Genomic DNA, 26934 nt, shown 5'->3' on the forward strand with positions numbered 1-26934 from the left:
TTGCACAATCCAGCATAAATTACAAAATGAGACCATGTCTCAGGAAAACAGTTTCTGGCTCCCAACGATTCGGGGTCTGGGTGTGAGAAGAAAAGATAGAGCTGCAGAAAATAAAAACGGCTTCTGTGTTATTCCTTGGGGTTAGGTCAGTGATATTTACCACGTGTAGAACCTCAAATATTTTCTAAAGCTTGGCTCAGGGAGAATTGAGCCAGTAGTCCACCATGAGTCTGCCTGCCCTGCCTCTCACAGTCTCCACTGTGATTTATGTTCCCGAACAAATTAGACTTAATTTCAGAGCAAATCATCAGCAACAGGTATAATAATCTTGGCAGAACATTTATTTTAATTAATTGCTTTCTGCTTAATGTAGATAGGAGGCTGCTGCTGCCATTTACCCCATAAGGGTTAGTGCTGTCATGTAGCTCATTTTTCTTCCCCTGGAACTCAGTCTCATCAGTTTTAAATTCCAAAGACATTGGTTTACTTCGTATTTAATCATAACAGTCTAACTTCTGTGGCAAAGTTTATGACAGACAGTTGTGAAAGAAAAATGGATCCTGAGAGCCTTGCTGTATGAGAGATTCCTGCTTCTGTCCACAGGTCCTGTCAGGTAACCTGAGAGTCAGATGGGAACTGAATGACTCACCCCCACAGACCCGGCGAGGGGTAAGTGTGTAGAACACGTGCGTGCTTCCACAGACCCGGCAAGGGGTAAGTGTGTAGAACATGTGCGTGCTTCCACAGACCTGGTGAGGGGGAAGCGTGTAGACATGTGTGCGCTTTTAGAACAGTGTTGACTTTTTCTCCATGAAGCTATCAACTTCACTCTCACTTAACTTCAATGAAAGGCAAAAAGAAACTCCACTGAGTGGAAGTTTAACATATAACTGTCAAAAGCACCCGGCAGTAAGTGATAGAAAACTGTAAATCCTGTCCCTTTTCAGAGCTGCCATGCTCAGTGTTGTCTGGAAATGAGCTGCAGAATCGGCTTCTGGGAGGGGGTGCTACACAATACAAACATGAAATTAAATGTTCAAATACATGTGTTTTAGGAAACAAAATTGTAACCATAATTCCTCACCTTAGAAAGCCCTTTCTTTTCTAACCAATTGCTTGTTCATCTTTTAAAATGCTACAGGAAAATTTAATCCTTTCCTACATAGTCAGGTATGAATTTATCATGTATGCTACACAAGTTCAATAATAAGAATGGAATTAAAATACCTTCCTTATATATATGAACCCTTCGTATAATAAACAGCCAGTTCTGGTGAAATAATAGCCTGTTTAATTAGGTTTTTACAATATAAATTTAGAATTGCGAATACACAGATTTTGAATCATTAAGTTTATTTGTCACTCTATATAGATATTGGTCCATTTCCTCATGAACAGTAGCAATCATCCACTTCACCTAATATTCTACACAACAAAGCTGCAACACACACAAATCAGAGGAACTTCACAGGGGGAAAAGTTACGGAAATAAAAATATTTTATATTCATGCTTCAAGATATCCCCCACAGACGTTTTTGTCTATCTAATTACAAGCATCTACACTCCATAAAGCCATTCTCTTCTGAAATCAACACAGTATTTTTAATATTTTTAATATCTCTACTAAACCACACAGATCACCAAACTTGCAGAAGAGATTAAAAACAGCTAGCCTGCCAATCACACACACACTTCCACAACTAAGCGATTGTATAAGCATATCCAGTATTTTTGGGCTATTCTTAGTTAAAACCTTCCCTCCTGTCTTGGAGATATTTACATCAGATTAAGACATTTACAAATAGTTCATAGTGAATAACAGCTGAACTAGGATTTATCTGTCCTGTGCAAGGAACTCAAGCATTTGAAAGCTTCTAAGAAACCCAGTGCATTCTCCAACATGAATAACACAACTACTCTAAGTGGTTTACATTTCCTTCAGTGCATATTTAAAAAAGTATTAAATGGAATGAAATTAAGTTATTACATGGCTATATCAACAATATTTGAACATCTATGGAATCTACATCACAATTCATTTGTGTTAACACTATAAACCACTCTAAGGAAACAACAGGCACACACAAAATAGAGAACAAAATCTATGTTTTCTTTAAAATAAATTTAAGGTATACCATCTACTTTAAACCATACTAAAAGATATACTTTAACAGAACAGCCAATTCCCAAAACCTGTTGTCTAAGTGTAGCATAAGGAAAACTCAATCCATCCGAATCTTCTGGTTTGTCATCCTGTAAATGATGCTATCATATCCAGGATCCATATTCCAAATGTTGTAAGAGGTGATGATCACAGCCAAGGCCAAGCCAATCATAATCCACAGTACCAAGTTGAAAACCACTGAATACTCCAAATTATACTTATATGCAAGGTTATAGGGAGTTGAGGCGGTCTAAAATGAAGAAAGGAAAAAATAAAGAAGAAAGAACTTTAGGATTATAAAAATGACTCTGATGTAATGATTTAATGTCTACGATTTGCTCTCTGAGAGACACTTAGGGATTCCTAAGTGGAGTAAAAGCTACCTATCTACCCTTGGAGAAGGCAGGAATGGGTCGCTTCCTAGAAGACACTGGTGCTGCTGCTAAAAGAAGGAAAGTCCAACCTCAGGAGAAGATTCAGCGGTAGCCAAGGCAACTGAAGGTGTGCAGATCCTGTGATCCAGGAAGCCTAGCCCCTGACAAAAATGTCTCTGTTTGTACCAAGAGACGTGTACAAGAATATCCTCAGCAGAACAGACAACTGTGGCATGTTTAGACAGTAGGGCACAGAGCAGGAAAATGACTCAGCTCCAGTGATCCCTTAAAATGACACCGAGCAAAGAACATCAAAACATGCACGCAGTATGGTTCCACTTGTACAAATTCAAACCTGTGTACAATACTGAAGCCTATTTAAGACTAAATAGGCTGGGCATGGGAGACTGTGCCTCCAATCCCAGTACTTAGGAGATAGAAGCAGGAGGATCTCTATGAGTTCAAGGCCAGCCTGGTCTATAATAGTGAGTTCCAGGATACTTACCTCTTGTTTTGCCTCAAGGATGGTCCTTGACTTCCTCACAAGTGATGTGTCAAATGATTTGACAGTCACTAACTCTACCACTGCGTTCCCACCATAGAGACTGTACATGTCATCTGCAAACTGAAAGTCAGTGATTAACATTATGATCAATGGCAAAATACATACATTTTGTTTACATTTGTATTTTTGGTTAAGAAAAATTTCATAAAACTGTTCCTTGGTATCCACAGGTTCTAGAACTTCTACAGATTATAAACTGTATACTCTTATATGAAAGTGCATAGTAGTTGCATAGAACCTCTGTGCATCATCCTGTATACCCTAAATCATCTCTAGAAGATATATACCACTTAACATTATTGAAATGCTACGTGCATAGTTGTTATACTATATTGATTAGGGACTGATGACAAGAGTTATGGATATAAATCTCAAAATATATAGACATTGTGGAATGGATAGACTAGCTAGTTAACATTTAGAGTACCTCACATACTGATCATTTTTGTGGCTGGTCAAATATGTATTTGTTAAAATTATTTGTAGCTTTATAAGTAATTATATAGCATGTAATATTAATACATATCAATACAAATATGTATAAGTTTTAATGCACAGTATCTAAAATAGTGAACCCTTACTGGTTTGCTTATGTTAAAATATTCAGTAAAGAGTTAAGCCTTAAGATACATTCAAATAGCAGGGTGGTGGTGGCGCATACCTTTACTCCCAGCACTTGGAAGACAGAGGCAGGTGGATCTCTGTGAGTTCAAGGCCAGCCTGGTCTACACAGTGAGTTCCAGGGCAGGCTCTAAAGCTACATGAGAAACCCTGTCTCAAAAAAACCAATAAATAAATAAATAAAATTGGAGATTGAACTTGATGGCATATAAATTTGGGAATGAAATCAGAAAGGGAAAGTCAAGAAATCTGTCCAAGTGGTCTTTTGTTAATCATGGACCTTACAGAAATTTATGGATGAGGCCTCAATAAAGAGATATAATTTCCATTTATAAATAAACTTCCATTTATTACAGATGAACAGTGTGAAGGCGACTGTGCTAGTATGCAACTTCATTAGCTCACAGTGCTGAGTGAGGATTTTGTATGGGTGGTGATGAAACCATTCTAGAGATGGACAGTGGGGATGGATATGCACAGCACATGAATATACTTAACACCACTGAGGAAGATTTAAGAGTACTTAAAATGGTATGCTTTAATTATAGATATTGTCAGGATCCACAAACTCACACTGCTGCCATTGCTAGCACTGGAAAGAGATTCCCATGGGAAAGACACATGCTTTTGTTTTTTATTTTGTTTTGTTTTTACTGAAGATTGTTTGATTTTGATCTTTTGAGACAGGGTCTTAAACATGTAGCCCAGGGAGGGTTCCAACTTGTGATTCCCCTGCCTTCACCTCCAAGTGCTGGGATTCTGGCCATGTACCATCTTCTCCCGATACACACCTCTGATCTCCACCCTTCTTTGGTTAGGAAGGTGGTTGGGAATTGAACTCTAACCCTGACCTATGTTCCCAATCCTACTCCTACACTATCTTAGACATAAATAGAGAACCTCGAAAGCAAGTAAAGAAAAACTTCAACTGGACTGGGGGTGTGGCTCAGTGCTAGACTGCTTGCTTGATTAGCATGTGTGAGACCCGGAGTTCCACCCCTGCACGGAGGAAAAAGACAAGACTTCAATCGACAGCATTCCACACACAATTTTTCCATCAAGAGTCTAGCCTCTCTCATATTGTTTTTCTGTAGACAACCAGACTCTATGGGCTGAGAGAAGCACATTATTCTCCTGCATTAGCTTCTGATGGCTTATCAACATTAATAATCTTACCAGCATTGGTATTTACCTTTTGGAGAGCATCCACAAGAATTCTAGAAGCATCCCTGAATTGTTCAGAGTCTTCCCCATAGCGCTTCCCAAGTTCATCCAATCCTGCCAGCTCCAATGAATACAAGTCGGGAGAATGATCCTTGGCTAGATGCTTATGACGAGACAACTTAGAACAGATAACAGAAGTCAGATGCAAAATAAACCAAATGAAGTTTTGCATGAGAATTAAATGTGACCGCCCTAGAACCACACTGCAGCACAAAAACAGTTTAAAATGGCAGCAAAGGGAACTTCCTTAAATGGGTTTCTGATAAATCCGATACAAATCTCATTGCTTAATTTTTAAAGCTTAGATATGATCCCAGTGCTCGGGAGGTAGAGGCAGGAAGATCTCTGAGTTAAGGCCACCCTGGTCTACAGAGTGAGTTCCAGGACAGAAAAACCAAAAACCAAAACCAAACAAATAAACAAACAAAGCTTGGATATGAGACAAGGGATGAAACAATAACTGCTTGGGCTGATATAATGCTAGGAATTCATGAAGCAGGTCTTCCTCCTGCATATTCTCCCAGATCTCACCCGTCTCCAGCACTAAGCTTTCAAACTTCTTGAACCAAACCCTGATAAAAAAAGGTTTGGGAAACAACTTCAGAAGCTAGCAGATAGCTAAGAAGATCTATTTCAGTCTTGAAGATGATTTTAAAAATCACTCATCAAAAGATAACTTGCAGATCAATTGTTTTCCTTTTGACTCAGTTAACGCTATTAATTATCCAAACTGTTGTTCTTATTTTTGATCCACAGCTATAGATACAGGAATTAAGTCTCAGTGTCTGACAAGAAATAGATGGCCAAGCTGCAACAACAGTGGGATAGTTTTATCCCCAGGACAAGGTTCTTTGAGGAGTTATGGCCTCTCCAGAAGGCAGACATGGAACAGAAATGGCCACTAACATGAGACAGCATTCAGCATTCCCACTGCCACCATTTTCTCAGTTTTCATGGAATCATAAACCTGGAGCATGCTTAAAGTTTTCAACTGGCCTCATTTTCATCTCAGAATTTTCTAGGAACCAAAACAGACAGAACTTGAAAGCTCGAGCAGCCTACTTACCAAGCTCGAAATATCATGTAGCACTTGCAGTTCAGAAAGGAAGAGCAGGTCAGCCTTCAGAGACCAAAAAGTGGGCATTACTTGAAATGCACATTAGAGAGCTATACTGCCATTTAGCAAGTAAAGTTACAACATACTAGGAATACTGATCAAGTAAACTTATATTTACTATATTTATATTTTCCTCCTCTTGGTAGATTTACCATAACTGAAACTTGAGGCAGCTTGGTGGTAAAGAATTGCCCAGCACCAGGAAAAAATGTATATAAACATTTCCTAACAAACAGGTGATGGCCACCCCCAGTACAGTGACCACCACTAACCAGATCTAAGTTTTACTTTTGATAGAACCACATCCGAGCATCCACACAGCCGGGCAGCGGTGGCACACGCCTTTAATCCCAGCACTCAGGAGGCAGAGGCAGGCGGATCTCTGGGAGTTCGAGGCCAGCCTGGTCTACAAGAGCTAGTTCCAGGACAGGCTCCAAAACCACAGAGAAATCCTGTCTCAAAAAACAAACAAAACAAAACAAAACAAAACAAAAGATCCTATAAGCTTACTTAATTGCCTTGAACAAGTTCCAAAGCAGAGAATTAAGAACGGTGGTTCCTATCTCCCTACAATAGCTATAAAGGACAAGAGCCAAAAGTAGGGATGGCTGTCAGGTGTGGTGGAACATGCCCTTTAAACCTCACGACCCAAGAAAGAGAGGCAGGCAGATCTTTATGAGTTTAAGGTGAGCCTCATTTACATTAGTAAGTTCCAGTCCAGCCAGGCCTACATAGTAACTATATCTCAAAAGAAAAAAAAAAAAAAAAAACAAAATGAACAAAAAAACAACATAGGAATATCTCTCTCTACTGCAACATCCTGAAAAATGTGATTACATATTAGCAATGGCTATGAATAATGGCATTAGGTCACCAGTTCTGCACAGCTCAACCAGCTACCAAGAAGACTGGCTTGTGGCTTGTCTGGATCAACTGGCAACACTGGTATAAGAATGTAAAAGCATTTACTAAAGTGAAACTCAGGCCAGCACTGGTGGTGCACACCTTTAATCTCAGCACCCGGGAAGCAGAGGCAGGTGGGTCTCTGTGAATTCGAGGCCAGCCTGGTCTACAAAGTGAGTTCCAGGACAGCCAGAACACAGAGAAACCTTGTCTCAAAAAAATCAAAAAAGAAAAAAAGAAAAAAGAAAAAAAATGAAACTCAGAAAAGCCAAAAGAAGGAAAGTAGGAAATGTGCCCAGTTTTCTACCACTTTCAGTCTTGTTAAAGTTTCAAGTAGCATATGGAATGGGAATCTAATAATGCTATTCACTTGTTCACTCAACAACTGAACCACTTACTTCATTATTCCTACTCAGAGAATTGAGGGGAAGAGAGTTGAGAACGGAGTTTTCTTGAAACAGACGATTACGTAGTTGCCGTAATGTGACTGAAAGATCTTCAAAAACGGAGTTTGCTTTCCCCACCATATATACTCTCTACAAAAAGAATCCAGAACTCTGGGTTAACCACCTGGTGTAGAACGTCCTTCTGTCTTTGTGTTGCTTTCATTGGTTAATAAAGAAACTGCTTTGGGCCTGGTGATAGGACAGAACTTAAGTAGGTGGAGAAGACAGAACTGAATTCTGGGAGGAAGAAAACAGTGTCAGAGAGACGCTATGGATCCCCTAGCAACAGACACAGGGAATTTTACCCAGTAAGCCACTGCCACGTGGTGATACACAGATTAATAGAAATGGTTTGAATTAAGATGTAAGAATTAGCTAATAAGAAACTAGAGCTAATAGGTTAAGCAGTGATTTAGTTAATACAGTTTCTGTGTGGTTATTTCGGGGCTAAGCTAGCTGGGCAGCCATTAAGAACAAGCAGCTCCTTCCCCTGCAACAACCACCTGCTATGGATTCATTCCAGCATACAGATTTTGTATAGACTTTTTCGTATAGTTACTTTAAAATTGTCATTAAATAACATTTATAAGGATCTTAAATAAAAACTTTGTTACTTACTTCCTCACTGGGCGCCAACTGCAAAACTACAGGAGTTTCTTCAGAAAATAAGGAGTGAATGGAATTCGCAACACTGTCAAGACTGAAAGGAACTGCCTGAAATGCAAGGACAACTGCAATTATTTTCTGAAACAAAGTAGAAAGATCATCAGGATAGCATAAGCAAGGGGCCCCGGGAACAGTTCCAGGGCAACAAGCATTTTCTATTACTACTGGTGCATATTAACTGTACATATTAATGGTTTCACCATGACGGCCATGCTTCCATATATGCTTTGAACATAAGACCATCTTCTATCATTCTACCACCGTTCACTCTCCCCTCTCCTCCTTCCCCAGGGTCTTCCCTAGTCATTCTACTAGTTTTTGGTTCTCTTTTCTTTTTGAATTCTGCTTGCTACATGAGAGAAAACATAATATTTCACTTTTGGAGTCTGGCTCATTTTGTTTAATGTAATCACTTCCTGTTCTACTCATTTTCCCCTGCAACTGACATACATGATTTTTCACTCTTCTTCATGGCTCCACTGGATCACCACAATTTTTTTGTGATTATTTTTCACATAATATGTTTTGATGATATTTTTTTCACCCTCCCCAGATCGTATCCACCTTACTACCCACCCAACTTTATGATCTTTCTTTCTCTTTCACCTTTATCTATTAAGCCACCTCTCCAGTCCTATAAAAAGACTTTACAAATTATTACTTATGTGTGTGCTTGCATGTGTACACATGCCATGACATATATGTAGATCCCAGAGAATTTTGTGGAGTCAGTTCTATCTGCTTTTACATAGGTTCTAAGGATTGAACTCAGGTTGCCAGGCTTACAAGGCAAAGTGCCTTTGTTCACTGAACCTTCTTGCTGGCCCTAAAAGCTGCTTTTTAATTTGAATTTAAATTTTTTATTTTATTATTGAATGTGTATGAGTATTTTGCCTGTATGTATGTCTGTGTACCATTTGTGTGCCTGACGTTGGAGGAGGCCAAAAGAGACCACTGAATCTGGACTTACAGATGATTGTGAGCTGGCTGCCATGTGGGTGCTGGGAATTGAACCCAGGTCCTTTGCAAAAGCAGCCAGTGTTCTTAATTGCTGTGACATTTCTCTAAGTATATATTAAAGTGAAATATACATACATATGTTTTATATATATACTATATATATTTATATACTATATATAAATAGTTTATAAAACCTGGGGTAAGGAGATTAACATTGACAAATGAGTGCACTCTCCGAACTCAACTAGATTAAGACACAGAACACCAGTAGTGCCCCCAAAGCACCCACCTCTACCCTTAGGGGCAACCAAAATGGGGACATCTATGCTATGCTGCATTTGTTTTGTTTTACACTATTTTTAAAAAACACATTCAAAGATCTTTCTCTCGCTGGGCAGTGGTGGTGCCCACCTTTAATCCCAGCACTGGGAAGGCAGAGGCAGGCGGATCTCTGTGAGTTCGAGACCAGCCTGGTCTACAAGAGCTAGGACAGGATCCAAAGCTACAGAGAATTTCAGGATTCTATGACATGAACAGACACATTGCTTTTATCTTACTCAAGATGCATAATAACTTCACAAATGTCTAGAATGAGGTCATAAGAAACTGGAGAGGAGGAAGAGCAATCGAGCTTGCAAAAGCAAGTTGTCACCAGCCTCTGCAAGCGCCTGCCTTTTGTTGAACACACTGATGATCTCCTCAGGCTTGGGTGGGAACATTCCACCTAGTGCAGTGCTTCTCAACCTTCCTCATGCTGAGGCCCTTTAGTACAGTTCCTCACGCTGTGGGGACCCCAACCATAACATTATTTTGTTGCTACTTCATAACTATAATTTTGCTCCTGTTATATATCATTATGTAAACATCTGTGTTTTCCAGTGGTCTTAGGTGACCCCTGTGAAAGGGTCATTCAAGCTCCAAAAGGGATTGAGATCCACAGGTCAAGAACCACTGACAATAGCACTTGGGTAAGGAAAGTAGAAGACTGAAGGATACATTCCTAGCAATCAATCAATTTGGCAAGGAAAACTGATTATATAGACTGCTAAGCCCAAGAGTAGGAAGCCTGGGTGATTGGAATTGGCGACTGCTTTCCCACACTGTTTTAGACAGCTATGCATGTTTGTCCGCGACTTTCTCCATCAGTATCACTTGAAACTACAACAGTTAGCTGGCGAAATTTGAAGGCAGTTCTGCCTTTAGATTGTGTGGCCTTGGTTCTCTGAGCCTCCTATCTCTTTCCCCATTTTCTTCCAAGAAACTTACAAGTAGCCGATCAAGTTCAGTCAATAAAGTGAGCTCGTAAGCCATAGCTCCTTCTCATGTAAAGTGAGGCTAGTCTGCTTCCAAATGTTTAGTGTGCGTGGATGGGGCTCAGTTGATAGAGTGCTCATTACACACAATTACACACAAAGCCCTGGGCTCAATGCCTACCTCCACATACACTGGTGGTGTCTTGGAAACAGAGTTCAAGGCCAACCTGGGCTACAATGAGACCTTGTCTCAAAAAAAAAATTTGGGGTTCTATCTATGCTATTAAACTTCAAATGGTGTTCTGGATTTTATACATTTATGCATAAATGAAATACATGGTGATCTTCACAGAAATCACATAATGAATTACAGAAATAGTCCTGGAAAAAAGAATCTTCCATTTGATCTTTATTGTTCTCCCTTTCCACTTTACTGCATTTACTCTGAAAACTCTTCTGTTTCCTTTAACTCACTGCTGTCCAATCTTAGACATCTAAATGCAGGTACATGCACTCAGAGCTGTGCGCTCCCCTTTGGACCACTTCAACTGTATCCTGCAGTTTTTAAATATACCGTAACATTTACCAACATTCAGTTGTAAATAATTTGGAAATTCCTGGTGATTTCCTTCCTCTTCAACTCATGAAGTATTTAGGAGTGTACCACAACTATGTCTTCCTTGTTTAAAAGCAGCTGCTCGAGAGCTGTATAGTGTGGCTTAAAGAGATATAGTTCTTTGGGACTTTTCATGGAAAAACTGTTTGCCTTGCCCCTCATGTCCCCTCCTCTGAGGCATTCACTTCCACGTCCCTTTAATGGTCTCCTTTTATTTCTGCCACTATTTCTCTAATAAAACATTTTCATTACTTCATCTTGATTTTTCCAGTTTAGGCATCATCCATTTACCATCCACTACCAAAAATGAAGTCAGCTTTCCTCATCACCAACCACAGCCCACTCCCTGCCTCATCCATGCTGCTTCAGTCGCTCCACCCAGCTCCAACAATTACATCAGAATCTGTGGAATTTGCATTAAACCAGTGACCATGCATTCTTAGGACTACATGAATCTTTTCTGTAGCCTCGCTTTATACTATACAATCACTGCTTTTCTGTTCTTGCTCTTCTGGTTCACAACAGAAATGATGAGATTTCTGTATTGTGTAGTAAAAACATTTAAAATCTAATATACAATTTCAAATGTACTCTATATTTATGCTGGTTAGTATTCTGACAATTTAATACAAGCTAGTATCATCTGGGAAGAGGGAATCTCAATTGAAAACAATGGTGCCATCATATTGGCCTACAGGCAAGACTGTAGGAGATTTGCTTGATTAATGATTCATGTGAGAGGGCCCAGCATACTATGGGTAGTACCACCCTGCTATAGAAATTTGCACTGGGGGCTGGAGAGATGGCTCAGAGGTTAAGAGCATTGCCTCCTCTTCCAAAGGTCCTGAGTTCAATTCCCAGAAACCACATGGTGGCTCACAACCATCTGTAATGGGGTCTGGTGCCCTCTTCTGGCCTGCAGGCATACACACAGACAGAATATTGTATACATAATAAATAAATATTTTTAAAAAAGAAATGTACATTGGTATAGATCTTGGCCTATTGATACAAACTTAGGTCAGTTTTGTTATGTATATATTTCTGCTCTTGATTAAGGTATTGTGTTTATGCAGCTCATTTAAAAATGTAATGTATAATTAAGAAATATAGGTTAATAGTCATCCATGATAGTCAAGCTTATAGTCATATGTTAGTTAGGTTTTCTAGATATACAGAGATATATTTCAGTTAGATAGTTCTTCAAATCTTTCAGAGACCTTCAGGATATGGCATTTAAAATGTTTTAAGAATTTAGGACTTTTCATGACAAGGAAACTCATTTGCTTCTGGCAGCACCAATCTACTTCAAGAGGAAGATGGGCACAAAAGAGGCTTCTTATAGCGTTGGTTAGCCATTTGGGCAAGAAGCTGCTCTTGCCTGGACTGCTTGATGCTATGCTGTATGAACTGGACGTGCAGCACCCACAGAGAAATGGCTGCTGAACTTGCTTAAAGGTGAGACAGTCCTTCAGGGTTCCTGCTTCATGAAAGAGTCTGCCAAACATTCTGCAGGACACAGAGGAAAGTGACTGACAAACTGCTAATATAGGTGGAACTGTCTTTGAAATTTCCTGCTTCATGGAAAAGTCTGCTGGATACTATCAGCCTATAGGTTGAAGATGGATGCCCCAATGTTACAGAGGAACTTTGGGTGGCTGTCCAGGCAGTGAGATGTCTCTGTCAATTCTAGAGTTTTGGAAGTTGATTACAAGGCACTTCCTGTTTATTTAGGTAATATATCCTTCTGGAGTCTTTGATGAAGTTGAAGAATAGATATAGTTATATTTTTCCTTAGTTATGATAAAAGATAAAGTAGATATAAATATTGTAACTGTAATTCTTGCTTGATAACTGTTTTGTTATATGTAATTTTTCTGTGTTAAAGTTAAAGCCTTCCTTTTTATTTAAACAGAAAAGGGGAAATTATGTGGGAGGTCCTTCTGTCTATGGCCAAACAGTATTGCAAATAATATTGTTTCTATGTGATTATTTCGGGGCTGAGCAGCCAGGAACAAACTAGTGGCCTCTTACAACACCACCCCTGGATGGGCGAGCTTGGGTTGTATAAAAAAGAACAAGCTGAGTAAGCCAGTAAACAGTGTTGTCCATGCTCTCTGCTTCAGCTCTTGCCTTGAGGTTCTTGCCCTGAGTTCTTGTCCTGGCTCATGATGGATTATAAACTATAAACTGAAATAAACCCTTTCCTCCACAAGTTGCTTTTTGGTCATGGTGTTTATAACATCAACAGAAAGCAAAGCAAACAATATTTTTGTTTATTATAATCACCAACATTCTGTGCATTATATTACTAAAGAATGCTCCAATAATGCTATTTCTAGGTTTGTTATTCTAAAGGTTTGTTATTATGTTTTTAAATTTACGTGTGTGTATATGTGTGGGCCTGAATGTATGTACATGTAACTAACATTTGTGTACAGGTGACTGACAAAGCCAGAAGAGGGTATAGAATCTTCTGGAACTGGAGTTCTAAGCTGTTGTGAGTGGCCTGATAAGAGTGGTGGGAGAACTGAAGCCAGTCCTCTGCAGGAGCAGCAAATGCTCTTAAGCCCTGAGCCATCTCTCTAGCCCATTGGGTCCACGTCTAAAGGAAGTAGAAATCAGTGTGCTAAAATCTACTATACTCCCATGTTCATTGCAGCACTAGTCACAATAGTGAAGATATGAAAGCAAACACAGTGTCTTTTAAAAAGTGGATGAAGACAGTGTCCTAGGGCTGGGGGGTATAAGGTCAGTGGTAGAGTATTTGCCTAGTATACAAGCCATCCTAGGTTCTTTCCCAGTACCAAAACAGAAAGAGGAGGGGAAATGTTGCATATATACACAATAGAAATACCATTTAGCCCTCAAAGGGCCATGGGGGTGGGGTGACACACAGTAAGACTTGTCCTTTGTGACAACATGGGTAAGTCAAAACATTATGCTAATTGAACTAACCTTGGTGCTAAACAAATAATGTGACCTCATTGATGTGTGCAGTCTAAGGAAGATGATTTCACAGAGCAGGATGATATGTTATCAGGACCGAGGGGGAAGTGGACAGGGAAAGGGGATGCTAGCCCAAATACATGGAGTTTTTGGTATCTTTGAGACAGGGTTTCATTATGCCACCCACAATTGCCTCAAACTCACTATGTAGCCTAGGTTGGCCTTAAATATACAGCACTCCTCCTGCCTCAACTACCCAATGTCTGTAATTATACAGACACTGGTTCTTTACTGTGTGTTCAGGCTTGCCTTGTGATCTAGTTCATGGCCATATGCTGTGGGACAATGATCTGTACCCTGTCATTTGTATTTTTAAATAAACGCTGATTGGCCAGTAACCAGGCAGGAAATATAGGTGGAGTGACCAGGCAGGAAGTAGAGGCAGGGCAAGAATGAAAAAATTCTGGGAAGAGGAAAAGTCAGTCTGTAGTTGTCACCCAGACAGAGAGGAAGCCAGACACAGAGCAAGCAAGATGTGACAACCTTGCTGAAAAAGGTACCAAGCCACATGGCTAACACAGAAAGGAATTATGGATTAAGATGTAAGAATTAATTAATAAGAAGCCTGAGCTACTAGGCTAATCTGTTTATGATTAATGTAGACCTCTGTGTGTTTATTTGGGACTGAATGACTGGTAGGACCTGGTGGGACAGAAACCCCCAGTCAACAAATGGTGCCCAACGTGTGGGCAACTGCATCCACAGAAAGCCTGCTAGAGCTTGGGAAGTAATTCTAGACAGAAAGGAATACAGTTAAGCATGGCTTATTGATAGCAGTATTTTCTCAGATGGGCTCTGTTTGCTAAAAGCAAACATGTCTCATTTAAGACAGGATTCCTGATTCAGCTTTAGCTGCAAAAACTTTGCAGCCCTTTTAAGAGGCTCTGCCACAAAACATTTAAATGGTTTTTATGAATAACTGACTGCATACTTTTTGGTGGTGACAGGGACCTTGAAACACCATACAATTGTGGCAATAAACATGGCTCTGGCCAGTACCTCTGCCATGAGGCTAAACTCTCAGAAAAAAGCTAAGGAATGGGTTGAATCTAAACATCAAAGTTACGGCTTTAATCCTAGCCATATCGCTTAGCAAATTGAAGATTAATGTGATCAGAAAAACAGAGATATACAAGTAAATATAGATTCAAAGACAGAGAAGAAACCTCTAAACAGTTTACTGTGTGTTTAAAAATATGTGTAGGCTTGGAAGAAAAAAGAATAAAGTCCTTAAAATAAAAAAGGAAAAAAAAGAGAGTAGTTGGGTGTGGTGGCACACACCTTTAATCCCAACACTTGGGAGGCAGAGGCAAAAGGATCTCTGTGAGTTCAAGGACAACCTGGCCTACAGAGTAAATTCCAGAAGATACCCATAAAAACCCTGTCTCAAAAATCCAAAAGCTAAAAATAAAAAATAAAAGAAATAGAGGTTCAAATAAAGAGACGTAAAGATGAAAAATACACAGAGAGTCTGGATACTGTATGTTATTGTGCTGTTTTAAAATTGTTTGATGGCTGAGGAAGGAGCAACAGCTGCTAAAAGACATTTGATTATAAATGCTGCTGGATTAATCCAATATATATATTGAAAATGCTTGACTTTAAAATTTAAGTCAAAAGATATCTTACTTTGGAGAAAGGGTTTTGTTTTTGTTTCCACAGGAAATGAGGGACTGTGGATTCATTCTGTGTTAAGAAAAATCAGGTTTGACCAAAGAAGACCCCCCACCCCCGAGAAATCTCTGATAGGAGCAGATGGCCCAGATGTCTGAGTTCTACATCCAGAACAGTTCAAAGTCTGTTGCCTGAGATGATCAAGCCTCACAGGATACTCCAGTCAGGACTTGATCATAATTCTAAATTTTCTTTAGGTGCTCAAGATTATCAGTGCCTCCAATCAACAGGAAGTATCCTGGAAAACTATGCCCACATTCCCAAAAAAATGGACTATGGGTGTTTGCCTTTGTTTAGAATGTTGGCTACAAGTTGTTATGGATAATGATCAGTAGAAAAGCTAAACAACGGAGATCTGATTCAGAGTTCTTATTTAAAAAAAGGGTGGGAGGGGGGAGTACTATGGGGCAACAGTCTGTACCCTGTCAACTATATTATAATAAAATGCTGATTGTCCAGTAGCCAGGCAGGAAGTATAGGTGGAATGACCAGGCAGGAAGTAGAGGCAGGGCGATGAGAACAGGAGAATTCTAGGAAGAGTAAAAGTCAGTCTGTAGTTGTCACCCAGACAGAGAGGAAGCCAGACACAGAGCAAGCAAGATGTGATTGCCTTGCTGAAAAAGGTACCAAGCCACGTGACTAACACAGACAAGAATTATGGATTAAGATGTAAGAATTAATAAGAAGCCTGAGCTACTAGGCCAATCAGTTTATGATTAATATAGACCTCTGTGTATTTATTTAGGGATTGAACAACTGGTGCAGCCTGGTGGGACAGAAACATCAGTCAACAGTCGTGTGTGTGTGTGTGTGTGTGTGTACACGTGCACGCGCGCACACACACAGCTAGGAATTGGACCTAGGCTTCAAGCACACTAGGTAAACACTCCACAACTGAGCTATGAATACATTTCCAGCATGGTTTTGTTTTCGTAAGCATGCCACATGTACTTGGAAATAGGATCACAGTAAAGCCTGAAAAAATTTTCTCAAAGTGACCATCACACAGATCAGCTATATAATGAAATTAGAAATTAAAACAGTAATTATTAAACAAGAATTCATACATCTGGCAGTGAACTATATTTATAACAAATGAGTTAAAGAGTCACAATCTATATTATAAATTAAATTACAAATTAATTTAAATATAAATTAAATTAAAATATAAACACAAAACCATCCATCAAAAATGTCCTATAATAGCTTCATTGTAAACATTCTTTTCCTTTAAGTGTCACAGTTTTTCTGTACATGTTTGTTGTCATTTTTGCAGTGCTGGGGATGGGACCTAGGCTACACCACTCCTCTATATCTTCAACTTTAACACATTTGCAAATTTCTTTGTGACTGACCTGTTAACCTTAGGTCCAGGGGAGTGACCTGTTTACTTCACCTATTTTATTGTGTCACTTTTCCCCTTCAAGTTGCAAATTCAACTCACCTTCAACTCCTCTCTCTCTCTCTCTCTCTCTCTCTCTCTCTCTCTCTCTCTCTCTCTCTCCTTCTTTTTTTGAGACAGGGTTTCTCTGTGTAGTCTTGGTTATACTGGAACTCTCTCTTTAGTCCAAGCTGGCCTCAACTCAGGGATCTGCTTGTCTGCCTCCTGAGTGCTGGGATTAAAGGCGTGTATCATCATGCCCAGCTCATCTTCAATTTCCAATCAAAGGAGGCCTTGTTGCAGAGGTGCCCCCCCCCACCCCAGGGGAAGATTATCTGAATGTGGAAGGGACCTCTCTATACCCATAATTCTGACTCTTCATGTGACTCTTGGGGCCTCATGATCAAGAATGGCAAGCCAGCCCTTCTGAAGCAGCTAGAGTTTTACTAGTCTTCCCAAGCACAAATGAAAGCATTTTATGGCCCCTAGCCTTCTATAGAGAATAAAACTTCAGGGTCAGCTCCTGTTCATGGCACTGCCTCTTTGGCACTCTGTTGGAAGCAGTATATCACTGGGGGTGGCCTTGGACGGCTTAGACTTGTGCCCTCTGAACTTCCTTGCTCTGCTTTTGCTCTTGGCTTGAAAATAGAAGCCCTTAGCTTCTTGCTCCAGTCACCGTGCCTCTACCCTGCCATCTCGGACTCATCCCTCTGGAACATAAGCCTCCCAAAGCTTCCCTTCCGTAAGTGGACTTGGTTGTGGTAGTCCATCACAGCAATGGACAAGTAGCAGGTGGCATACCTCTTAACTTAGAACTCTCCCTTACAGATCATCACCAACTTCCAGAAAACATACAACCACCATGGAATTGTTTTTTGTAAGAAGAACTACTTTCATAGAATTTAAAAGGAAATTGTATTTTAGAGAAGTTGCATTCAGAAAAGATGTGTTTAGAATACAATTCATTTTTTTAAAATGACAAAACAAGCAAGATAGTAGAGCCAGTTCAAAGGATACAGAGACTGAAATTACATGCACACTCATGTATTCAATGGAGATACTAGGATAAGGCTACATAGGTAATATTGAGGTATTAGTTAAGAGAATAAGACAAATTTTGGGAGCTGTCTACACCAGTAGATGGAAATCATTTGCACTCATGTCAATTGACAGAGAAAGTTTCCAGTGCACCCGGTTTATATAAGAAATACTCACATTCTCCAAAGGATAGGAGATGACACTGCCCGCAGGGAGAGCCAGTTTGTCCACTCCCTTCACCATCACCATAATGGTAGCCCGTGGCCGGTGGAATAGGTTACCCACTGCAAGCCCTGGCCAAGACAGGTCCTAAATGTTGAAAAGCACAAATTTTTGCTTAATTCTCAAGTATGGAAACTGTCTCCGCAGTATCATCTAAAACTAGACAAGGGGTTCTGGGACAACACTGGCTGGAACATCCAAACAACAGCTACAATCTCCTAAGGGGCAGCATGGATGCCTGTCTTCTTCACTTTCTTAAAATTACACTTATCAGAACGCTCGCTCCCAACTTTTATGTAAAAAAAAAAAAAAAAAAAAAGCAAGCGAATAGAGAAAAGCCATGCGCTCTGCATTTTCCAGACTCTGAACTGTTGTTCTCTTCCCGCATCATGTTTTCCGTTATGCACAGCATCACTCTTACCTTCTGCAGTGACAGCAAGAACTGTCGAAATGCTCTCTACTAAGCACTTTATATATAAAATTCCTCTTACCAATAACTATTTATAAAGCTTATTTTAACAGCCATTTGTGGTGAAATTTAAGCTTGTGGAGTACTAGGTACAAATTTCACCCCTCAGTGTAAACGACCAATCCTGCTCCCTTTGGTTGTCCAAATGAACTGGAGCGCATGGGCTATACCCTTAGCCCAACTGCCAAGCAGAGCTGCCGGTTTTGAGAGTGCTTGGAGTCTAGAAGTGACTGATGATATCAGCAGCCAATTTAAAGTGGCAAGAGAGAGTATAATGACAAGACAGAGCAAGTGGCATCTCCTCCTCCTAAGCTCTGAGCTTCAGGCCTCTTGGAGTGAATGGATCTAGGCCCCTGTACTACAGTTCTATCGCTAGCCAGGGACTACCACAGGTCAGTGACATTCTAGAAAAACACAGCTACCAGCTGCATCATTCTATTCTTGAATAAGAAATGTAGACAGTTTAGCATTTGTAGCAAATCTATTTCCTATACTAAAAAAATGACACAGCCTATTAATAACAGCACACCTGTAATATGTAAACTACTACGTGTCAACTAGAAATAAAAATATACTTAACAGGAAGTAGAAAAAGACAATATCTCCTGAGTAAATTGGGAGCATGGGGACCTTGGGAGAGGGTTGAAGGGGAAGGGAGAGGCAGGGAGGGGAGCAGAGAAAAATGTAGAGCTCAATAAAAATTAATAAAAAAGATTTGAAGAATACCTACTAATGGAAATAAATCTCTATATACCTAGAAAACCAAAGAAAATATATATGCTTAACATACTAGAGAGATACATCCATACACACAAAAGTTCTCACAATGATGAATATATGTTCTCATAATGATGAATGAAGACTTGGTTTTAGAAGCACTTACCTAAGTTTACCCCAAATACTAATGAGCCTTTAAAATTTTGTAATCTCTGGCAAATGTACCTATGTGTTTGTTGCTCTGACAATCGGAATAAATCAATAAAAAGGTTTTAGAAGCAATTACAACCATTTTTTAGTACACATACTTCTTTCACAGAGAAGCCCATGGACAATGCAGCCACATCTGGGATTCGATCTCCTGGTATGGGCCAATTTCCATTTCGAAAAACAACAGACCCTGGCGATCTTAATATGCTAAATTCATTCCCTAAAGCACCTGAGGAGAGAACAGATTGGTAAATGAATTATCATCATTATATATATCATTGTATCCATCTTGAAGTTTATTAAACAATACATTTTCCCATTCCTCACTGGCTGAACATGCTAAATTATGTTTGGACAAAGTACTGAATTTTAAACATGGAAAAATGTGGGGCGGAATGCTAGGGATGGAATACCAAGTCTTTATGGCACAGGTACACATGCCATGGCAACTGTGAAACCGTTAGTCCCAGATGGAGCTATACTCTGAGTACCATCAACAATTCCCCCCCAAAGTATCACTCTAAGAATTTAAGTATTCCAAGACAGGCTCCAAAGCCACAGAGAAACCCTATCTCGAAAAAAAAAAAAAGAATTTAAGTATTAAATATTCTGTTGGAACAGGGTACATATGCAAGAGGAATTCCTTTTTAAAATTTGTTGTTGTTGTTTTGTTGTTGTTGTTTCGAGACAGGGTTTCACTGTAGCTTTCGTTCCTGTCCTGGAACTCGCACTTGCGGACCAGGTTGGCCTTGAACTCACAGAGATCCACCCGCCTCGGCCCTCCAAGTGCTGGGATTAAAGGTGTGTGCCACCACTGCCTGGCTCCTTTTTAAAATTTTAAATTAGCAAATATTAACTCTGGATAAGGGCTTTCATTATGGTATTTTTATAGATATATAATGAATTTTGATCCTATTTACCCATTATCCTCTCATCTCCCCCATTTCCACTGACCCCCCTTCCTTCTTCGTAACTAGTCTCCTTTCTATTTTCACGTCTTTTGGGGGAAGTGGCCCGTCAATGAATTTAATAAGGTCTGTAGACAGGAGCCAGAGTGAAGGATCCTTTACAGGTGTATGAGCACCTTACCAATGACTACAATCAAGAAAATCCCCCGCCCCTGCAACCATGAACTGCTTATAGCTCCTCAGGGATGGGTGGGGCCTCATGAGACTCCTTCCTCCAGCTACTGCTAACTGCCTATAAATCCTCAGGGAACAGTGAGGCTTATGAGCCCTCCACAGTAATGGCGCAAAGTTGATGGGCCCAATCTTGTGCAACTAATTACAGTTACTGTGGGTTCAAGACTGCCATGATCATGTCATGCCTGTAGACAGTGTTTTACAACAGCCTTCTGCTGGCTCTTACATTATTTTTATGTATTTGTTTATTACACATGTATGAGTATTTGCCTGAATGCATGTTTGCACTTGGTGCCCTCAGACCAATAAAGGGCATCAGATTCCCTAAAACTGGAGTTTCAGGTGATTGTGAGGCACCATGTAGGTACTGGCAACTGAACCCAGGTCTTCTGCAAGAGTAGTAACTGCTCTTAACTACTGAGCTTCTCTCTAGCCTCGGGCTCTTACCTGCTTTCTGCCCTCTTTCAGAATATTCACTGAGCCTTGAAGAAGTGAGAGAAGGTTCTACTAATGATGTTGATAGCCTCCTACAGATGGCCCTTAAGAAGGGAACGTGGCAGTTTAGCAAGAACAGAAATCAGCGGCAGTTCTCTGGTATTGAAAAAGCAAAAATGCCAAAGCCCTGGCACTAAAAGGGAAGGGAAGCTGGAATCTTTGAATTATTCTGCCATCAGGCTTCTCTATAATATGCAAATGTATGACATTCCTGTTTCACTATAATACTCTGGCAGGCTAACACATCCTTATAGGTTAGTATATCTTAGGATATCACAGGCATAAGGATGTCAATGAAGATTGTCAAGGATGGGGGGGGGTGCACGTGTTACCAGCTGGGACATAAAACACTTCAGTCGTCAGAAAACTAAGTCCAGGAATAGCGCTTTCAGTTGCCACATCAGGAAGTGAGCAAAGGTACCCTATAGTCACTAATGACTGAGAGTGTTTGGCACCAACAGCTAAGTTAAGGACGAGAAGAAAGGAGCTGCCTTAAAGGCCTCCCCTAAGGATGGACTATTTGCTTCTTCACCAGTGTTTGAGTGATCTGTTTTGACTTCCTGGTGCTGGAGATGGACTCCAAGGCTTGAAGCACCCCACGGCTGAGCCACACCCCCAGAACGACAAGTCGTCAATGGAAACTTCTGGGTTCCTGGGAAAACATTAGTTCCAAACCCAAAAGCAACCTTGGTGAGGCCTACAGGGAAAGAGAGGCTTTGCAAAGGCCTGGGGGTTACTCCCTGACCTCAAGAGCCACCTTCAGAAGTGAGAGTGGGGTGAGAGCAGCCAGTATTTTGGCTTTGTAGTGCTGACAGTAAATAAAAGGCCTCAGGAGGGTGTGGGTGTACTAGGACCAGTTAGGAGTTTCAATTCAGCCCAGGGCCAGAGCAGAAAGCAAATGAAAGAACTTATCAGAATGCAAAGGTATCTGGAACCAACAGACGTCCAGGTCTGTTACCTTCAGGGCAAATTCAAAATAGAACACCTCAGGCACCTTGACAGTCAGCCTTTTTCTGGAAAGGCTGGGAAACAGGTAAGAAGCCCAGACTTTCCAAGCTTGCACACTTTCCAGGAATCTATCAAGCCTTGCAGATAGCTTTGTTCTGAGACGTGGTCCCATGCCTTCCACTCCCCCAAGCTGGCGTGAAGTAACTGCCTCACCTTTGAGGTGAGATTCAACCGGAGCAGCACAGCACTCTTTACTGGCCCACTGCTCAGAAAGGTGATCTTGTCTAAACTTGCGCAAGCTGCAGGCACCACACCTCAAGGATGACAGGCAGAAGCAGTCCTTCTCAATGCTACTAGTGATGGGGGCATGCCCATCAGTTAGGCCAGCTCCATTGTCCTAGCGTTCTAGCTCTTTGGAAAACGTTCCCTTGTGCTGAACTGAAATAGGCTGCCTAACCTCCAACTTCCTAGGCTTCCATGCCGCTGGTCAATCTCCAGATAACCTGTCCCCAGGGAAAGTCTAGAGTCCAGGTCACCTGCTTCTTCTCATATCTCTTCACCTCTAGTCATGAGAGATAAAAGAACACTGAGTCTAACACAATCTTCTGTCCCGCTTTCTTCCAGACTTTCATTCATCCACTAAGAAGTTATTCCCTCACCGTCTATTAACCTAGCTTTTTGGTCGAGACACATCAACAGCTAAGTGACGACATGGAAAGGCATAACCAGAAGACCCTGCATTACCTAAGCTAACAGAAGGCAGGGATTTCAGTGCGTCTACGTTTCTAGGGCTGAGAAAAGTGCCTGAAAGCCACTGCTCAGTAAATGTGTTGAGCTGATGAGCAAATGAAGTCACACCTGAAACTACCCATGCTCCCCCCCCTCTCCTGAGCAGAAAGCAAGTCCTGGGTGCTGCCATTCTCAACTAAGAACCACCAAACCAAAGCATCTCGAAATCAAACATGCTTCCCTTCAGGGGGAGAACCTAGGGACCACACAATCCACTCCTCTGCTTTTCTACTTAGTCTCACGCTGCCTGCTTTGGCCCCCAGTCTCTGGCCACTCCACTGAAACACAATTCTCAGCCCTTAATTCCCTAACTTCCCCATGCATCTGACACTGGCAAGCCCCTCTTTGAAATCCCATCTGGGCTTGATAAAGACAAGGCCTCTGCCCTTCAAATTCCTTGACTGCTGCTGGGCTAGCTCTCCTGCTTTTTTACAGCTGCTGTGGCAGGCTTTGAGGATCCGCTCTTTCAACAGAAGAATGGGAAGTGAAAATAGCCCATGCAACTACCTGTCTTTATGATACATATGCTACACATGTGTACAATAATTGGTTACAAAACACACATAAAGGGAATTTATAATGTTCTTCCCAATGTAATCAGGATAAAAGCCCAAGTTTAAAACATGACCATTCCTAGTTTAAAAAAAAAAGTATTTAACGTGGCCATTCCTACTTAAAATAAAAGGATTTTTTTAAAAAGCATACATGGAAATTCTAGTACATTCCCCAGTATTCAACTGAATATGCTTCGCACTCCATTTGAAAGATCTGAGGATTCAATTCTGTGTCATGCTCCCCTAAGGCTGCAAACACCCCAAACACTGCCAGCTCCCAGATTTTTATTCCCAGTCTAGATCTCCCCCAGTCTTAGGCCGAGGCACTCAGCATTCTATTGACATTTCCTTCCAGGTCTCACGGCAGGTGCACTTAAACGCTACCATTACTTTGAACCTAACTCACTAGCTCTCACAGACTTCTCTGTTTAAACACTTCCTCCTTAAACCCTTCCACAGAGCCACAGCAATCAGCCACTGCTTTCAGCTGCTCTTCTTCAGAATTATTTCCTGAATCCCACCACCAACACGTCCGTTCCTCACCAGGTTTGCTCCAGCTGGCTGCTTGTCACTCCACCCTAGGATCCAGCTTTCTCTTCATATTTTCAAAAATACAAATCTGTTTATTCATCCTCTGCTTAAATGCCAGTGCTCACTGCCGAGGGCCTTGCAGGGAAATCCAAAATGTCCCCTGGACACCTCACTAGCCTGATTTCTGAGCTCTCACCAAACACTCTGTTCTTCAGTCTCCAGTGCTCATGCACACACTGTTCCACCTAAATTATTTTCCCCACCTCAACCTTTCACACAGTTTTCTCAGGAGGTACCTCCCCTGGGAAAGTTCCTTAAGCCTCTCTACTTTGGGGTTGAGAGTTAGTGCCCCTCCCCTGGAGAACTCCACTGTCTTGTGCACTGAGCTTCTTTAAACGGCGACTGGAATCAGACAATTTTAAAAGGGGGGAGGTTGCTTCTGTCCTCGAGGACATCAGTTACCAAAATCAACTCCCTCCTTTACATTTCTACAAATTCCATGTCTTAGCTCTTGGTCCTTCTTCTCCTGAACTTTTCCAAATATGCCTCAGAACATGCTATTCAGAGCCCAAGTTCTCTAGTTCTCTCTAGTTCCCTAACACTGTTTTGAAGTAAACAGTGAAATCAGAGCTCTTAAAGATGTTTTCCACCAAATCACACTTAGTCATTGTGGAAAATAATACGTGTACTCACCTGACAAGACCCAGCAATGCAGAAGCTCAGATTGTTATGTGAACTAGACCATTTTAGCAAGGACAGCATGCCCAAACCACGCGGAGAAACAATTATTTTATCTTAGACAAAAACCAAACCAAAACCCTAAACCTCACTGACTCAGAATGTCATGGAGCTGAACACAGTGGCACTCAGAAGGCAGAGACAGGCAGCTATTTGAATTCCAGGCCAGCCAGGACCTCAAAAGATACGAGGCATGATATTAAAACATGGAACTTCAACAGATGCCTCGTTAAACCAGGGTGCAAATGGGAAAATTTTGTTTTTAACTATGACAACTCAATTAAAACAAAAGAATTTTCCTAAAGTATAGATATTTGTGTGTGTGTGTGTGTGCACTTGTGGAATCGAAGGTCAACCTCCACCATCTTGTCTCAGGAACTGTCCACCTTGTTTTTCAGATAGGGTCTCTAATTGGGACGTAAAGCTCATCCATTAGGCTCCAGTAGCCAGCAAGGAACTTCTAGTGATCTACCCGGTCTACCTCCCCAGCCCTGAGATTATAAACATGCACCATTGTACCCAGCTTCGTATATGAATGCTAGGGTTCACACTCATTCTGCATGCTTTTGTGACAAGCACTTACCAAGTACTTCAAAAAGCCCCAAAGTATCTTGATAAATAAATCAGAAAGGCCGTTCCAGAGCTAACAACGGAAATGAAAAAGACCCAAACACTTGGAGGCCTGGAAATAATTGTAACTATTAAGACAGAACACTGGGTACCCCCAAGGGGGTGGGGGGAAAGCTTTGCTTTTCAAACTCATCACTAGTCTTTTTCACTTCAACTGCCGTTCCAGAAGCAGGACCTCTCAGCATCTCACACAGCACAGGCACAAAACACCCATTCCTCCAAGATGTTCTTCGCTGGTTGTTTTCCAAGAAAGGGTTTCTCTGTGTGGCTGTCCTGGAACTCACTCTGTAGACCAGGCTGGCCTACCTCTGCCTCCAGACTTCTGGGATTAAAGGTGTGAGTCACCACGCCTGGCCTGCCTCCACTTGACTTCTTGTTCCCTACTGTCTGCAAGCCCAGTCTCCACCCCACTACTCCCCAGCTGTCACACAGCATTCCCTGAGCCATATAATAGAGTGGAGATATAGACACTACTTGGAACTCAACTGATCTGCCTTTGGATCCAGTTCTGTTACACACTACCTGTGTCATGCCGGCTTGATTTAAAACTGCCAAAAGAGGAAACGCTCTTCTAAGGATTACTGTAAAAAAGAAACGCCATTACCACATGATTCGCAAGCCACAGACCAAATGTTAGCTCATTTCCACGCTTCTTGTTCTATGTTAGAGAACCTAGGCTCCACTAAGAAAGCTACCATTTATTTGACATGTGACCCTAAAAGCATGACTCACAACCCAGTCTCTACATCCTTCAAATTGGGAATTGAAATCAATAGTAAGAGATTGTCTGCGTTCGCCTGAAGAAATAATCACATAAAACAAACAAACAAACAAACCCCGAAGACTCAATTTTGCATCCTGATGGAGGCAAATATGAGGGAGGCAAGGTTTCATCCATTGTTAATAACACCATTAGAAACGAAGTGGGGGGAAATGACAGCAGCCTCAGCCGCTAAGCCGTTGGCTGGCTTTCCCTTCTTGGTAGTGGGCTGTGGTTCAACGGTGTATTGAGAAAGGCAACCGCCTCGGAAGGGCCTTGAACAGGGAAGGAGCGAGCCCGCAGATGGGAGGACAGGGTCCCATCCGACGACGCGCCTTCCCCCCAAAAGGCTGATGCTGGTTCTGGAGCCCCCCGGGTGGCCTTGCCCGGCACCGGAGACCACCAGGCCGCGTCTCCCAGGCTAGATCACAGATCGGAGCCCCGAGGAGGGCCGCCTAGCCCAGGCCGCCCCCACTGCGGCCCCCGCCCGCAGCCGCGCCCGCCCAGGGTCCCCGCGCTCCGCGGCCTCCCGCAGTGCACCCCGGCTGCTCACCCGTCACCAGCAAGGACAGGAGAGCGACGATGAACACAGCCATGATGACACCGCGACTGCAACGGAGAAGGGCTACACGAAAAGGGACGTTAGGACTCCAGGGAGCACCGCAGCCCCACCGAGTGACGCGCTCCCGAAGGTTGCGAGTCCTTCGCCCCACCCCT

At 41.5% G+C, this 26934-nt stretch overlaps 1 protein-coding gene across 1 annotated transcript; it reads right to left on the reverse strand.

Moving 5' to 3' along the window:
• Positions 1 to 1268: 1268 nt before the first annotated feature.
• On the reverse strand, positions 1269 to 26934 carry Atp6ap2 (ATPase H+ transporting accessory protein 2). Its single transcript, XM_050160758.1, has 9 exons — positions 26771 to 26934; positions 19729 to 19859; positions 18190 to 18321; positions 8034 to 8129; positions 7368 to 7505; positions 6016 to 6069; positions 4918 to 5067; positions 3045 to 3164; positions 1269 to 2415 (listed from the first exon to the last, which is right to left on the reverse strand). The coding sequence occupies exons 1-9, from the start codon at positions 26811 to 26813 to the stop codon at positions 2224 to 2226; spliced, it is 1056 nt and encodes a 351-aa protein (XP_050016715.1). The 5' UTR covers positions 26814 to 26934; the 3' UTR covers positions 1269 to 2223.

The sequence above is a fragment of the Alexandromys fortis genome, unplaced genomic scaffold (genome assembly GCF_014885135.2).
Source record: "Alexandromys fortis isolate MF-2015 unplaced genomic scaffold, M_Fortis_MF-2015_v1.1 scaffold_83, whole genome shotgun sequence".
NCBI classification, from domain to species: Eukaryota; Metazoa; Chordata; class Mammalia; order Rodentia; family Cricetidae; genus Alexandromys; species Alexandromys fortis.